Source organism: Scyliorhinus canicula, chromosome 16, assembly GCF_902713615.1.
Source record: "Scyliorhinus canicula chromosome 16, sScyCan1.1, whole genome shotgun sequence".
NCBI classification, from domain to species: Eukaryota; Metazoa; Chordata; class Chondrichthyes; order Carcharhiniformes; family Scyliorhinidae; genus Scyliorhinus; species Scyliorhinus canicula.
In genome coordinates, this window is record NC_052161.1 from 130,291,165 (window position 1) to 130,305,894 (window position 14,730).

The 14,730-nt window shown below is 45.5% G+C and overlaps 1 protein-coding gene across 1 annotated transcript in view; it reads right to left on the minus strand.

Moving 5' to 3' along the window:
- prdm16 (PR domain containing 16) overlaps positions 1-14,730 on the minus strand; it is a 1,033,598-nt gene that overhangs the window by 602,584 nt on the left and 416,284 nt on the right. Inside the window, exon 3 of the mRNA XM_038773645.1 lies at positions 2,210-2,559. Within this exon, the coding sequence (XP_038629573.1) occupies positions 2,210-2,559 (350 nt within the window). The remainder of the gene's footprint in view (positions 1-2,209; positions 2,560-14,730) is intronic.

Consider the following 14,730-nt stretch of genomic DNA (forward strand, 5'->3'; position numbering starts at 1 on the left):
ATGCTGATTTAAATATGCTAATCTGGTTCACACTTACACCTGATGCAGTGAGCTGGGAGCATCGCAAACTGATCAATGCCTGCCACAAATGCCATTTAGGGGCTCTCCCGCTATTTTCCCAACATAGTGCTATTTGCACTGGGCACAACACAGCTGGAAAATAACCCCCGTTGTTTTTTGTTACAGTAAAGTTAACACAACATCATGCAAGTGATAGAGCCGCACGGATCTTCTTTCAGGAGCGAATGATCAAAGTTTGAAAGAAATAGGTCACATGACCTTCAGCCATGTTACATCACTTTCATTGGACAGGCTTGCAATGGCCATGCATTGAAGACAATTCTGGCATTGTGCATCAAAGCAGACACAAAGTCATTTATTCAATTCCGTCTTATTGGCCGCTGTTTCTCTAAAAAAGGAGAAATGCTTTCATAATGACAAATGTCAAACAATATAATTACATTAGCAACAGAAATGAGGAACAACCTTAAAACACGGATTGGATCAGGATCCTGAAGTTGACTCAGTCACACTTAAATGCGGACTGGGCAAACATCTTGGAATCATCATCTGTGAAATTAAACAAGGGCTGGATCAGGATTCTGGAGCCTCATTGATCAGGTTATAATAAGGACTAGATTTAAATCCTGGTGACTCTTCAATAAGGTTAATGGGATATTAGGATCATGAAATTACTTCAGTCAGATTAAAACAAGGCATAAATTAGAATCCAAGAACTGTTTCACAAAAGCAGGCACTTGATTTATATTCTATGGTGGCTCAGTACGTTGCATGCTTTTCAAGTGCCATAGCAGTACTGCACATCAACAACTCATTATGAATATTGCATAAAGCATGCACATCTGCAAATGTCACACTTACTTCCTGTAATATGTTTACTGTCACACTTTATTGCGAAGAGCTTTACAGGTATAAAACAACATATATTTTAACTCACTATGAGCAATGCCACAGGGAACTGCTAATATGAGTCTGTCACATTTTTGTCATAAGTAAAGTTCTGTGCCACACTGTAAAAATAAGGCCAGTTGTTTCCAGTTGGTTTCCTTATCTGCCGATTGACCCCTGCATACACCTACAAGCAATTAGCCTATAACTGGCCTCAGAAGTTACATATTGCAGATTTACCACTCAAGATGAACTGCTGTCCCTCACCAGCTAACAAATACATTGCCGAGTACGTGGCATGACTCCTGCCATTATAAAGCAACATATCCAACGATTCACTGGAAGGGATACCTTAGTGAGTATAGTATTACCTGCTATCTGGTCTACAGTGACACCACACTGGAAACACATTGACAGAAATACTCTGACACTCCCAAAACAGTCACATCCATTTTTTATGAAGCTTGTATGAAACACATTTTCCTTCTGGATAGCACAAGCACAGACTCCAGAGCTAGGACATGTCCAGGAATACATACTAACAGTTAGAGACTTTACCTTCAAACACAGAAACTGTTAGCTACGCGGTGCATCAAAGTTATAACAAGTTAGGTACTATTTGAATTCTCAGCTGTGAAAAAGTTTGGAAAAACTTTGAATTATTAAAAACAACTGTAAACATCCAACAAAATACAGAATAAAAATATACCATGTTCAATTATTTAGGATTGATGATGCATAAGATCTTGTAAGATATCCTTCATGGAAGATTTTTGAGGGATGGATGGAACTCCTTTGTTTTTGGGAAACGTTCTCCTGATCTCCTTAATCTATTTGTCCAAAGCAGTATTTGTGGCTGTAAGAGCAGGCCTGTGACTTACTATTAGTCCTCAAATAAGTACAAGATCATAATTAAACAGTGCTCTCCTAACATTTTCACTGCTAACATTTTTACATGCGACAACACTCCAACAGGATCCATTAGATGTAGCAATGGGCTTTTATGCTGGTGATGTTACAGAATGAGAGCTTCTTTGAAATCATCTGAAAGCACTGCCCTTTTTGGTTTACCTTGTGTTCCTCTGGCCCAGACATAGGTTTACTGTGGAAAACTAAGGACTAGGGCTCTTTCAGAAAGAAGTTTATATCATATACACTGACGGCTGGCACTAGAGGGAATATGGCAGGGATATTGCCAGTGGCAAACTGCCAGGGTAATAATGCCATTAGTCTGAATCATGTAGCACCCCTGAGCCCAAGCAATTGGGAACAATAATAAATCAACAATTACATGACTGACCTCCCATCCGAAGTTTGGATCCTTCAGTGTCACCCTCTGAATCCCTGCATAGGGACCGAATTTCTCTCCTACTTCATTCTTCTTCTTGGCCCAAATCCCTAATCCTGCTCCAGGAACTGAAGACTCTCTCAGCTCGAAGTCAGGTGGGATTGGAATGTCTTCAGGAATGTAGACAGGGGCTTCATAAGGGGACCCTTCCTTTGGCGTGAATTCATTGCTGGGGGGAAGTGGGGATGGTGGGCCCACAGGGATTGGGGACATGATGCTGTCTTCTGTCTCTTCTTCTCCGCTCTCCCCAGCTGGTGGCTCAGGATCTGTCTCATACATGTTATCTACCACCTCACTGTCACCTGAACATTGGGGGGAAAAAAAAGAGAGAATAACATGAGGAGACTTACTGTACAGCTAAAAAGATTTTTTGTGCCTTTTAATATAACAGTATGATATTCAAATGGCTCCATGCTCTCTACCCTCTCAATCTCTGTAATTTCCCCCCCCCCCCCCGTCCTACAATCCCCTAAAACACTCTGAATTTCTTCAACTCTGGTCTCTTGTCCAACCCCAGCTACCTTTAACCCACAGATTGTGCTTTCACCTGTCCAGGCCTTAGCTCTGGGATTATTTCCCCCAAATCAATGGCTCTCCATGATTTACTCCTCTGTTAAGACCCTCTACTAATAGCTCCTTCTTTGTCCCCAGCCAAGCTACCATTCACCAGCTATTCCCATCCACTTCATTTGCTGAATGTCAGAAGGCTATTGTCTTGAGGGGGTGATCAAAGTTAAGTCAAACCTTGTCATCACATTTCTGACTCTCTTCACTCAGATACACATTCATAATTTCTCTTTTCTCTCCTGTAGAAATTGACCTGCTCTTGTTCCTCCTAATAACGTGCCTTATCACCCTGACTGAGTATTATTCACTCCCAGTAAGCTAGCCAGCCTTGGGCTGGCCTCCAACGTTGCTCCTTTTTGTCTCTCCCCTTTGCTCCTCTGTCTTAATCCTCCCTGGTCTCCTCCCTCATAGAAGCTCAATTTTAACTGCTGGATGTTCTCCTTCCACCAAGATTTATAATTGAAAATAATTATCTGTTCCTTTCCCAGGCACTGAGGCCAATTGAAGAACCCCATACCCCATCTCAATGAGACTAGCAACAAACTCCAAGGTTTGAAATGAGACACTGACTACACTCTGACATTGGTAGAATGCTGGGTGGTACAATCACACAATAATGATTCAATCACACAGGGAGCAGGAAGTCAACAATTTCAAGGAATACAGTCAGGAATTTTTGATTTGGAACAGGAGCAATCCCAGATAGGTCAAAAAAGTTGTATGAGGCACGTTAGCTTTGTTAAGAAAGTGTTTCATTTTCTAAGGATTTGGAGATATAATTGGCCCTGGTGTACCGCTGCATACTTGAAGAGCCTCAATTTAAACTTAAACCACGGAAACATTTCTTTTGGGAAAGAGTAGACCACTGGAAATGGATCTGATAGAGCCAGCCAGTGTCATGTAATTTGTATGACCTAAAATCTAAACACAAACTCCAATCATTCACTAACTAGGCAGCAATTATGTATAGTTGCAATCACTGTTCCATTAGTCTGTTCCTGCACTGTGCCAAGACTGTACTTTTGCAGCACTGCAATAATCCTCACTACATCTGCTTTTCAGGTCATGGTATGTCCAAGTTTGCTTGCACAGCCTATCCTTGTCCACAGACAAAGGTCATTTTGTTCAATGTCCTTATTTCACTTCTCCTCCCATCGTGTTGGGTAATCATTGCTTTCATCCCTTTGCAGGAGTCGTATTTTCTTTGATTTTGTCATGACTTTCTTTCATTTTCTTAAGAAAGAAAGCTTTTCATCATGAAAAAAGACCTCTAAATCATTTCCCTACAGTGTCAATGACTGGCTCCTCACCTCCTTTCCGCCCAACCCTTAGTGTAGCTCCTTTTGGGAATCTTTATTTCCTTTCTCTTCTACAAGTCAGCAGGCCCCAAATCGTTCATGGCTTGTCTTCTATCCTTATCGTGATCTTCTCTGTACTCTGCCCCACTCCTTCAGAATGTATAATGTAATCCTGTCTGTATATTTCTTCACCATACTCTAAATGCCAGCCTTCCTGGTTTATGTTCTCTAATCTCCCTCCTGACCTCTCTCCCCACTTCCTCCAGATTCCACATTTTAACCCTTGAGTGTTGTCTTTCATCCACCACCTAATCCTCATGTCAGATTCTTGCTTGCTCCACCATTATGATTTCCACCTAGCCCTCTCACCCCTCTCTATTCTCTTTACACCAGCCCCCACCTCCTCCCTTTTGCCTCTATGTACAATTTATTTTTGGGAGGCATTCAGGTATATTTGGGAGGCATTCACGGTAAACCCATTGCTGTTCCCTCACTCAAGCACCACTTTTGTTCTGAATCATCGCTTGAAATAATTCCAAATATTCCAATTGCTTTTGAATTTCATTTTGAACAATTGATTTTTGGAATCAACTCAGCTCTCTGAGGACGGGAGTACATTTTCCTGAATACCAGAAAACAATACCCCATTCAAAGCTTCCCTGTGTGGGGGTGTGAGTTGAAGCACAATCCTTCAGTCCATGATTAAGTTCATTTGTTCAATTTTAAAAACATATTTAAAATCAAATTACTGTGGGTGGGATGCTCACATCAGACTCTGATAATGTCACTCAACACACTCAAATACCTCTGTATGGAACAAAATGCGTGGCAAGAGGGTAAAGAATGGACATCCAGAGGAAAACTACAGTAGATAGGGCTCAGTGAGCCAAAAGGGGACCTGTGATTCACAGTGGGCTAGAGCAGAGAGGGTCTAATGAGTCAAGTGGACTGGAACAGAGAGGGAGCAATGAGTCAGAGGGGGAGCATGGCAGAGAGACATTGACACATCAGTCAAGAACAAGTGAGGTAAGAGGAAGGGGTGAGAAGGCACACCATGTGAGAGATGGAATAATTGACTTAGCATAGAGATCAGAATTGTAAATATTCCGCCAGGTGGAACCAATAAGTGAAAACGGGATTGCAGGGTGAATAGCTGGTAGGTTAGAGGTATCTGCCCTATCACCTAACCAAAAGACTATCAATGAGATTAGCAAAGAATGTGGAACAAAGTGTTTTGCGTCTTGATTTCTACATAATGAGAATGCAGGAGCAGGGAAGTGTATCAGACATGTTTGTCTGGATAATTGAGAGACCATAAAAAATAATAGAAAAAAAAATGGATGATGTGTTGTGGAACTGACATTGGAAGGGAGGTGGAGCATGAAATTCAAGAGAGTCATCTTCCAGTGGCGGCCATGGAATGAGTGATCGTACAAAGGGCAGCTCCGGCTCGAAGGCGTTGGTTTGGGCACTTTATATCCGGTGGGGTAGCTCTGGCAGGAAAGTGGTGCAGAAGGTGGAGGGGGAGAGGTTCTCCCCAAGATTGGCATGTCTACCGGCTACCAGACCCAGGAAAGAAACAGTTAATGAACTGGCTAAGGATAAGAAGGGGATCTGTGGTGCAGTAACAATTGCGAGAATGGTGGAGAGGGAAGAGTGGTTGCCAGTGGGAAAGGCCCAGATGGAACAGTTGATGGCCTTCAGCAAAGACAAATTCAGCCAGCAAAGGAAGGAGCTGCATGGTGATTGGTCGAAGGCCATTGAGGAAGCAGTAGCACCTCTGTGAGGATCGGTGGGCCGTTTAGAGAAGTGGCTTGAGGCACAAGGGGGACGATACAAGAGGTGGAGAAGGTGGTATACGACCAGAGCGGTCAGATCGTGACCCTTGAGGCAGAAGTGGGGGTCCTGGGTGAACGAAGCAAGTCATTGAGGGTGAAGATGGAGGAGCAGCAAAACAGGTCCAGGCGGCAGAACCTGCGGATTGTGGGGCTGCCAGAGAGTGTGGAAGGAATGAGCGGCACGGAATATATGTGTCGAGGGCACTGACCGAGTTGGTAGAGGAGGGGGCGCTGCATAAGTCCCCAGAGGTGGACAGGGCCCACAGGTCTTTAAGGCACAGGCTGATAGCGGGGGAGCCACCACGCGGGGGGGGGGGGGGGGGGGGGGGGGGGGGGGGGATTTTGTGGTTGCACAAATTTGTTGAGAAGGAGAATATTCTACGATGGGCCAGGAAGTTGCGACACTGTGAATGGGAGGGGAATTTTATCCGAATATATCAAGATATTGGTGGGGAGCTGGCGAAGAGCCATGCTGGATTCAACAAGGTCATGGCGGTGTTGTATACGGAGAGCCCAATGTAGTCGATGGTTAGGGTGTGGAATCGGATGCGGAGACACTTTAAGTTAGAGGGGATGTCAGTGTTGATACCATTGTGGGGAAACCACAGGGAAGATGGATGGGATGTACGGGAGGTGGGGCTGGTGAGGGTAAGGGACTTTTATTTGAAAGGGGATTTGCAGGTCAGATGAGTTGACGAGGGGGAGAGAGTTTAGATATATGCAGGCGACGGACTTTGCCCGAAAGGAGTGGAGGATGTTTCCCAGGTTGCCGGAGTACACCTTATTGGGGCAACAGCTGCTCCCAGATGAGTTGGAAGAGGTAGGATTGGGGACATATATGGGTGGTTGGGAGCGGGAGGGGGGTGCAGGTGGTGAGGATCAATAAAAAAATGGGAGGATGGCATGGTGGCGCAATGGTTAGCATTCTGTCTCATGACACTGAGGACCTGGGTTCGATCCCGGCTCTGGGTGACTGTCAGTGTGGAGTTTCCACATTCTCCCCATGTCTGCGTGGGTCTCAGCCTCACAACCTCAAGATGTGCAAGGTAGGTGGATTGGCCACGCTAAATTGCCTCTTAATTGGAAAAACAATAATTGGGTACTCTAAACTTATTTTAAAAAAAGAACAAATGGGAGGAGTTGGAGGGGAAATAGGCTAGGGTTTGTGATGCGAGGTGATGTGTCGGGTGAATCCAACCTCCTCCTGCGCAAGGATGAGCTTGATTCAGTTCAAGATGGCACACAAGGTACACATGACCTGCGCGAGGATGAGTGGGTTCTTACAAGGGATGGCTGATGAGTTCAAGAAGTGTGGGTGAGGGCCAGCGAACCATGCATATATTCTCTGGGGTTGCGAAAAGCTGGAGAGCTACTGGGAAGCGGTTTGGGATGTTATCTAAAATTGTGGGGTTGGAGGACAGGGCGGACCCAATGGTAGCGATCTTTGGGATATCCGAAATGCCGGAGCTGCTGGAGGGGAAAGGGGCAGGTGTGGTGGCCTTTGCCTCTCTAATTGCCCGGCGAAGGATCTTGCTAAATTGGAGATCGGATACTCCACCAGGGGTAGTGGCCTGGCTGGGGAACCTGTACGACTTTCTCTGGCTGGAAAAGATTAAATCTGATTTGAGGGAATCGGCAGAGATGTTCGAGCCATGGTAGGGGTTGTTCATGACAATGTTTAAGGAACTGTTCATCTTGGGGGCGGGGTAGGGGGTAAAGGGGGAAAATTGTACAAACTGTGGACTGTGAGGTTGTGGAGTGTGTTGTTGTGGAAGGAAAGTATTCAAAAGGATCCAAAAACCACTTTAAGACATTGAAACAAACTTTGGACTCAACAGTATATGTAAGAATATCTATTGCAAGAGAACTGCAAATGGGAACTTCTACCTCAACACCTTTGAAAGGCCAGCATGATGGGTATAAATTACCTTTTATGCTGTAAAGTTCTACAATCTGCCCAAATAAATATAAAGGAGAGGGTCTTTAGTTCTTGCAGGCATCAGAGACCTAACTTTTTGTAGGGTATAAGAAGACTAAGATTCTGGAGTAAGCCAGTTACATGAAGTGTTCCTGTATGATTTTTTTTACCATGGATACCCCACAAACTACTGATTGCCAGCTTCAAAGAATGCTAATTTCCTTCCCCTAAAGCAGTGCTATTGATATCTCTGTAATTTGAAAACTCTTTCTGTTAAGATATTGATCCTGCTCTTTTTACGTATAGATTGGTTCCAAAACAAACATTTTGGGGCTCTACACCACAATCCCACCTTTATCCTCAACAGGCCCTTGTGATCAGACTCTAGACTACTAAGGCAGCTGCTACATGTGTTCATGGGATTCTGGCATGGGGAAAACTAATTGCCTAACATTATTAAGTAGAAGCTTCTCCACATCAGATCCCATCCCACCAGACATGGATCTTACCGTGGTGATATGGGTTGTTCAACTCACTTTACAACAGGGTGACAGGCAGAATAGGTCTACATCAATTTATAAATCCCCATATTTGTGCTCAAATCTCTCCATTGCCTCACCCATCTCTATCTTTGGAACTTTTTTCCAGACATACAGCCCACAGAGGACTCCACATTACTTCAACTGTGGCCTCTTATACATTCCCCACAAGTCTCGCTCCATCATTGGCGGAGGCGTGTTCAGCCTCCCTAAACCTCTTCATCTCTTCCTTCTCCTTTAGATGACTTATTTTAGTCATTTATCCTAAAATCTCCTTCTTTAGCTTGGTATCAATTTTTGTCTCATTATGCTTCTTTAAAGTGCCTTTGTATGCTTGGCAATGTTGCTATATAAATTGAAGTTGTTGTTGCTAGACGGCAAACAAGCACATAATTAATTGGGTAAAAGGAGAAGGTTTGGAGGTAATTCGTATCTCATTTCCTGGGGACTTAGCCAATGCGACAAAAAGGCATTGAGAGAGATGTTGGTGTTCCTACATTAGGATTGGCAATACTGAATTAGAAAACAAGAAATTCGCTCCCATATCACTCACATTCCATTGTCTCTAGCTATGTGAGAGAATGCTGATCTCTCTGTATCACATTCATAGATTGTCATGGTCAAATTTCAAACCGTCACAGAGTGAAATAATCCCACTGGCGTCATGCTATGGGACACAGTTGTAAAAATAGCAACAAATAAAAAGGGTTAGAGGCAAATGCAGCCAAACGGGACAGGACTGAGTGCTGAGGGATTTGGTCCAACTCTCCGCTGCTTGATAACTTCTGCATTTACTCACTGGGTTTTTCATCATCATTGAATTGTGGTGGATTAGGAACTGTTACGAATATTTTGCAATTTCATTAAATATGTGAAAACCATAGTCATTTGGAACATAATCTTTAGCTTCTTCCTCAGACAAACATTGGATTTAAGTGACACTTGACCTGAGCATAAAATATACCTTTCCAATTGGTTCGTGGAGTGACTGCACTGTTAGGCTATTGCTGAGCTGTACAAAGCAGAAAGACTCCAGGTTTGATCTTTCTCTCTGTGCTGAGTAAGTTGATGCTACTTACTCCAGCAACAGTGTGGCTCAGGAAACTCTACCCCAGCAATAGCATGCACCAGTGAATTTCCATCCCAGCAATAGTTGGCACCCATGAAACTCTACCCGAACAACAGCGTGTGCCCATGAAACCCAATCACCACAGAAGTAGGCACCTGTGAAGCTCTACCCCACAACAATATGCACCTATTAAATATCAATATGAAGAGAATCTTGACACAATGATTTGCTCATTAAAATAATGCAGATATAATAGAAGTATTATCTCACTATATTATTCAAAAAGAGCGAGGAACCATATTGTTATGTACATGTGTACATGTTCATCCAGAAGCCACATCACTCACTACTGCATTACAGTCAATGTGCCAAAGCAACAACGCATCATTCCACCACCCACATGGAGAGGTGCAAGAAACACAGTCAATGTCAGCTCCAGTATTTGTGTCCAAAAGTAGGATTATTTTGACTTTCTGGGAGCCACAAGACATAAAATGGTGGCGCAAGTGTTTGTGAGTATAACACAAGCAATATAAACAAAATAAATGCTGAAACAGATTGTGAAAAATCAATCAAGTTCGTGCTAGAGAGAGAAAAAACTGAGGGCGACATTTTCTCTTTTCAATGTAGAGTGTCGCAACGAACAGGAAAAGTGGCATTGAAGCCTCAGATTCCAATGGCTGCCTTCTCCGCTGTATTGTTAGGATCTCTGAAAATGAACTCCAAGGAGCAGGTCCCACACACCTTTCTGGGGCAGCTCTGATTTAGCCTGCCCCGCCAGCAACCTAGCGCGTGTTTCTCTGCAGTGGGAGGCAGCTCTCCATTGACCAATGGTGGGACCTTGTGGTCCGGCCACTGTCAATGGGATTTCCCATTGAATCCACCCCATGCAGCTGGGAAACCCATGGCAGGCATGCTCCGTTGGTAGGACTAGAAGATCCCGCCGACATGAACAGCCAGAAGATCTCACCACTAGTTTTTTAAAGATTGGGATCCCCCCCCCCCGAACAGCCTCCCCAGACACCATCCCCCACAGAAACCGCCCCCCCCCCCCCCCCCTCACCACCCCACAAAGCAGCACCCCTTCTCCCCTCAATGTCAAATCTCTTCCTTAATGTCAGCAAAACTGAAGAGCTGGTCATTGACTTCAGGAAGCAAAGTATCGCACACACCCCTGTCTGCATCAATGGTGCCAAGGTGGATGTGGTGACAGCTTCAAATTCCTGGGTGTACACATCACCAACAATCTGTCCTGGCCCATCCACGTTGACGCTACGACCAAGAAAGTACAAGAGCGCCTATACTTTCTCAGGAAACTAAGGAAATTTGGCATGTCCACATTGACTCTTCCGAACTTTTACAGATGCACCATAGAAAGCATCCTATCTGGCTGCATCACAGCCTGGTATGGCAACTGCTCGGTACAAGACCGGAAGATACTACAGCAAGTCTTGAGCACCACCCAGTCCTTCACACAAACCTGCCTCCCATCCATTGACTCTGTCCACACCTCCCGCTGTCTTGGGAAAGTGTGCAGCATAATCAAAGACCCCTACCACCCGGCTTATTCACTCTTCCAGCTTCTACACTTCTACAATCGGGCAGGAGATACAAAAGTCTGAGAACACGCACTAACAGGTTCAAAAACAGCTTCTTCTCCACTGTTACCAGACTCCTAAATGACCCTCTTAAGGAGTGACCTGATCTCTTCACACATCTTTTCCACTGAATAGTACTATACTCGTGTATGCTTCACCAATGCCTGTGTCTATGTATTCACATTGTGTATTTTATGTTTGCCCTATGTATTTTCTTTTCTTGCACATATATACATAGAAGATAGGAGCAGGAAGAGGCCTTTTGGCCCTTCGAGCCTGCTCTGCTATTTATTCCGATCATAGCTGATCATCCAACTCAATAGCCTAACCCTGCTTTCTCCCCATAGCCTTTGATCCCATTCTCCCCAAGTGCTATATCTAGCCGCCTCTTGGATATATTCAATGTTTTAGCATCAACTACTTCCTGTGGTAATGAATTCTACAGGCTCGCCTCTCTTTGGGTGAAGAAATGTCTCCTCATCTCTGTCCGAAATGGTTTACCCTGAATCCTCAGACTATGACCCCTGGTTCTGGGCACACCCATCATTGGAAACATCTTCCCTGTATCTACCCTGTCTAATCCTGTTAGAATTTTATAAGTCTCTATGAGATCCCCCCTCATTCTTCTGAACTCCAGCGAGAATAATCCTAACCTTGTCAATTTCTCCCCATATGACAGTCCCGCCATCCCTGGAATCAGTTTGGTAAACCTTTGCTGCCCCCTCTCAAGAGCAAGACTGCACACAATAGTCCAAGTGTGGCCTCACCAAGGCCCTGTATAATTGCAGCAACACATCCCTGCTTCTTTACTCAAAACCTCTCGCAATGAAGGCCAACATACCATTAGCCTTCTTTACCGCCTGCTGCAACTGCATGTTTACCTTCAGTGACTGGTGCACAAGGACACCCAGGTCCCACTGCACACTCCCCTCTCCCAATTTACAACCATTCAGGTAGTAATATGCCTTCCATGTTTTTGCTTCCAAAGTGAATGACCTCACACTTATCCAAATTATACTGCATCTGCCATTGATTTGCCCGTTCGTCCAACCTGTCCAGATCATGCTATAGGATCCCTGCATCCTTGTCACAGTTCACCCTCCCACCCAACTTGGTATCATCTGCAAACTTTGACATTTACATTTTACATCATCCAAATCATTAATATATCTTGTGAATAGCTGGGGTCCCAGCACCGATCCATGCGGCACCCCACTAGTTACTGCCTGCCATGGAATGATCTGTCTGGACTGCACGCAGGACAATATTTTTCACTGTTCTTCGGTACACGTGACAATAAACAAATCCAATCCAATCCTCCCCCTTCCTTCCCACACAAAACACCATCAGGAACTGCCCTGCCACCACAGACTTTGAGGACAGACCATTCAGCTGGCTGGGAAATATGTCCGCTTCTGTGTTGATGGTGAGGTTGGCAGCAATAAACTAAATGAGGATCCAGCACTGCAACATCCATCAAACAACAGTGCTGTGCATCATGTGTCTTGTTTGTCAGGCATCTGCCAGGCACTAAGTCTTCTTTCTTTCGAAGGCGAGGGAGTCCATCAGCCAGGTCCTCAACTCCAGCTGCACAGAGAAGAGATTCTCACACCAGGAAATAGAAAATGCATCACAGCACTCACACATACCCTCCACTAGCGCAGAGACACACGTCGTGATGAGACCTCGTTCTCGCGTAGCCTCGGGGTCACAATCTGGTGAGCACATCACACTGTCTGATCCAGAGCAGGTGGAGGCAGGGACATCCCAGGATGCCGAGATTCGGACGACTGATGGTGGTCAGGAATCTGCTGAGTCCCAGTCAGATGACAAACCTCTGGACTCGATGATACCTTAGTTACGAGAGCTCCAAAGGCAAGGGAGATAAAATCAGTAAGGGATGTCTGGTACACTCCTCAGCTTGAAAGGCTGCACAGAGGAGTCCATTAACCTTATGTCTGAGGTGATTGTACCGATACTCCAATGCAACAAGGTCAACACAGCTAGAGTGACAGCTGCCATGGAGAGCTTGGTCCAAGACTTTTGTCCTACACTGCCAAAGGGCATGCACTCCATGATTCAGGCGCTTGCAGGAATCCATCAGTGCCAATGCCAGAGGATGGCAAGGTTTCTTGACCTCAGCCCAGCTGCCAGCCATCCAGGTGATTCTAGGAATGCCCTGTCCATCCAAATCCCATCTTCCTATGATTGCTTCAGCTCTGCCACACTACAGGCCCCCCAGGTCCCCAAATGCAGGCCAGCTGCCCCCCCCCCCCCCACCCAAGGTGTCGGCCCACCGGATGATGCCAGCCAAGGTCATCACAGACAACGGACGTGACAGACTGCAGGCTCCCTCCATCTTCACTGGGGATGTTGTGGATGCACTAAGACATAGAAAGATTATGACTCTCTAGTTGCAGCTCGTGGCATAGGTGTTAAGCACTTGTCCATAATATTCACGTCTGCAAATAAACTCCCACTAATTACATATTTTCTGTGGCTCGTTGTTCTGATGAGATGTTCTCCTATAATTGTGACCTGAAAACCTGATTCCTGCACAAGATAAAGGCAGGGTTCTCAGTCCAGGGCTTCCTCCATGTGCGATATGCATTGTTCCCAGCACATTGGTGGTGTCCGCTAACAGTGATGGAACATATCAGTCATTCCAGTATCTTGTAGGGAATGGGGATGTGTTCCACAATGTGCAGGGCTCGCTTCACTCATTCCAGTCACTGTCAGTGTGTGCTCTGTACACCTTTGAAGTGTAATTGCACCCCTCCCACCACCAAACCCCCTCGCTAGCTGCTTCAGCCTCCAGTGACATTGAAGCTCAAGGGTGCAGCTTCCGAAGGATAATGTTAGATCAGGGGAGGTGAAACTTTCCCACTGCATCACCATGATATAATGCTAGTTATTGAAAGCAAACGAGTTGGCATCAGCTAGACAGGAGTCAGACATTCACAGAGGTTCTGTGAGGATCTATGAACTGTCCGCACTGCAAGTTGTCATCACTGTGCTGGAATGTAGGGACTATGGTCAACTGCTGCGATCCCATGACAGGAGACTTATCACAGAGAGTGTGTGCTGCCATCAGTCAGACAGGAGTGCAATAATCACAGAAGCCATGTGAAGATAATGGGATGCCCGCACTGGATGTCCTCGGCATCCTTGACAAATCTAGTGGCAATGAGCGGGTCCCACGTTCGTTTGTCTCATCCGGACATCGCAATTTCCTCTTGGCCAACATACTCTCCTCAGCCTCATCTGCTTTGGCATTCCCCTCATTGGAAGAAAGATGCTGCTCCTCCACCTCCGCCTCAGGCAGTTCCTCCACCCATTGCAGAGCCAGGTTGTGAAGGGTGTAGCAGACGACCACGATGTGAGACACCCTCTGCGGATTGTATTGCAGGGCTCCACTACATCAGTCCAGGTACCAGCGGCACAGAATGTAGGAGCCGTGCGCACTCTCTGGGAAATGGGTACACACCTGCAGGATTGCTTTGGCGTGGTTGCTAAGAAGGTGTGGCCCGGCAGCAGAAGGCATCCTTAAGAATGGTGCTTTTCACACTTGATGGCGTCAACCCCGCAGTCTCCACATGAGTCACATCCCCCGCCCTCCATCGGTCTCCCCCAGAATAAACTCCTC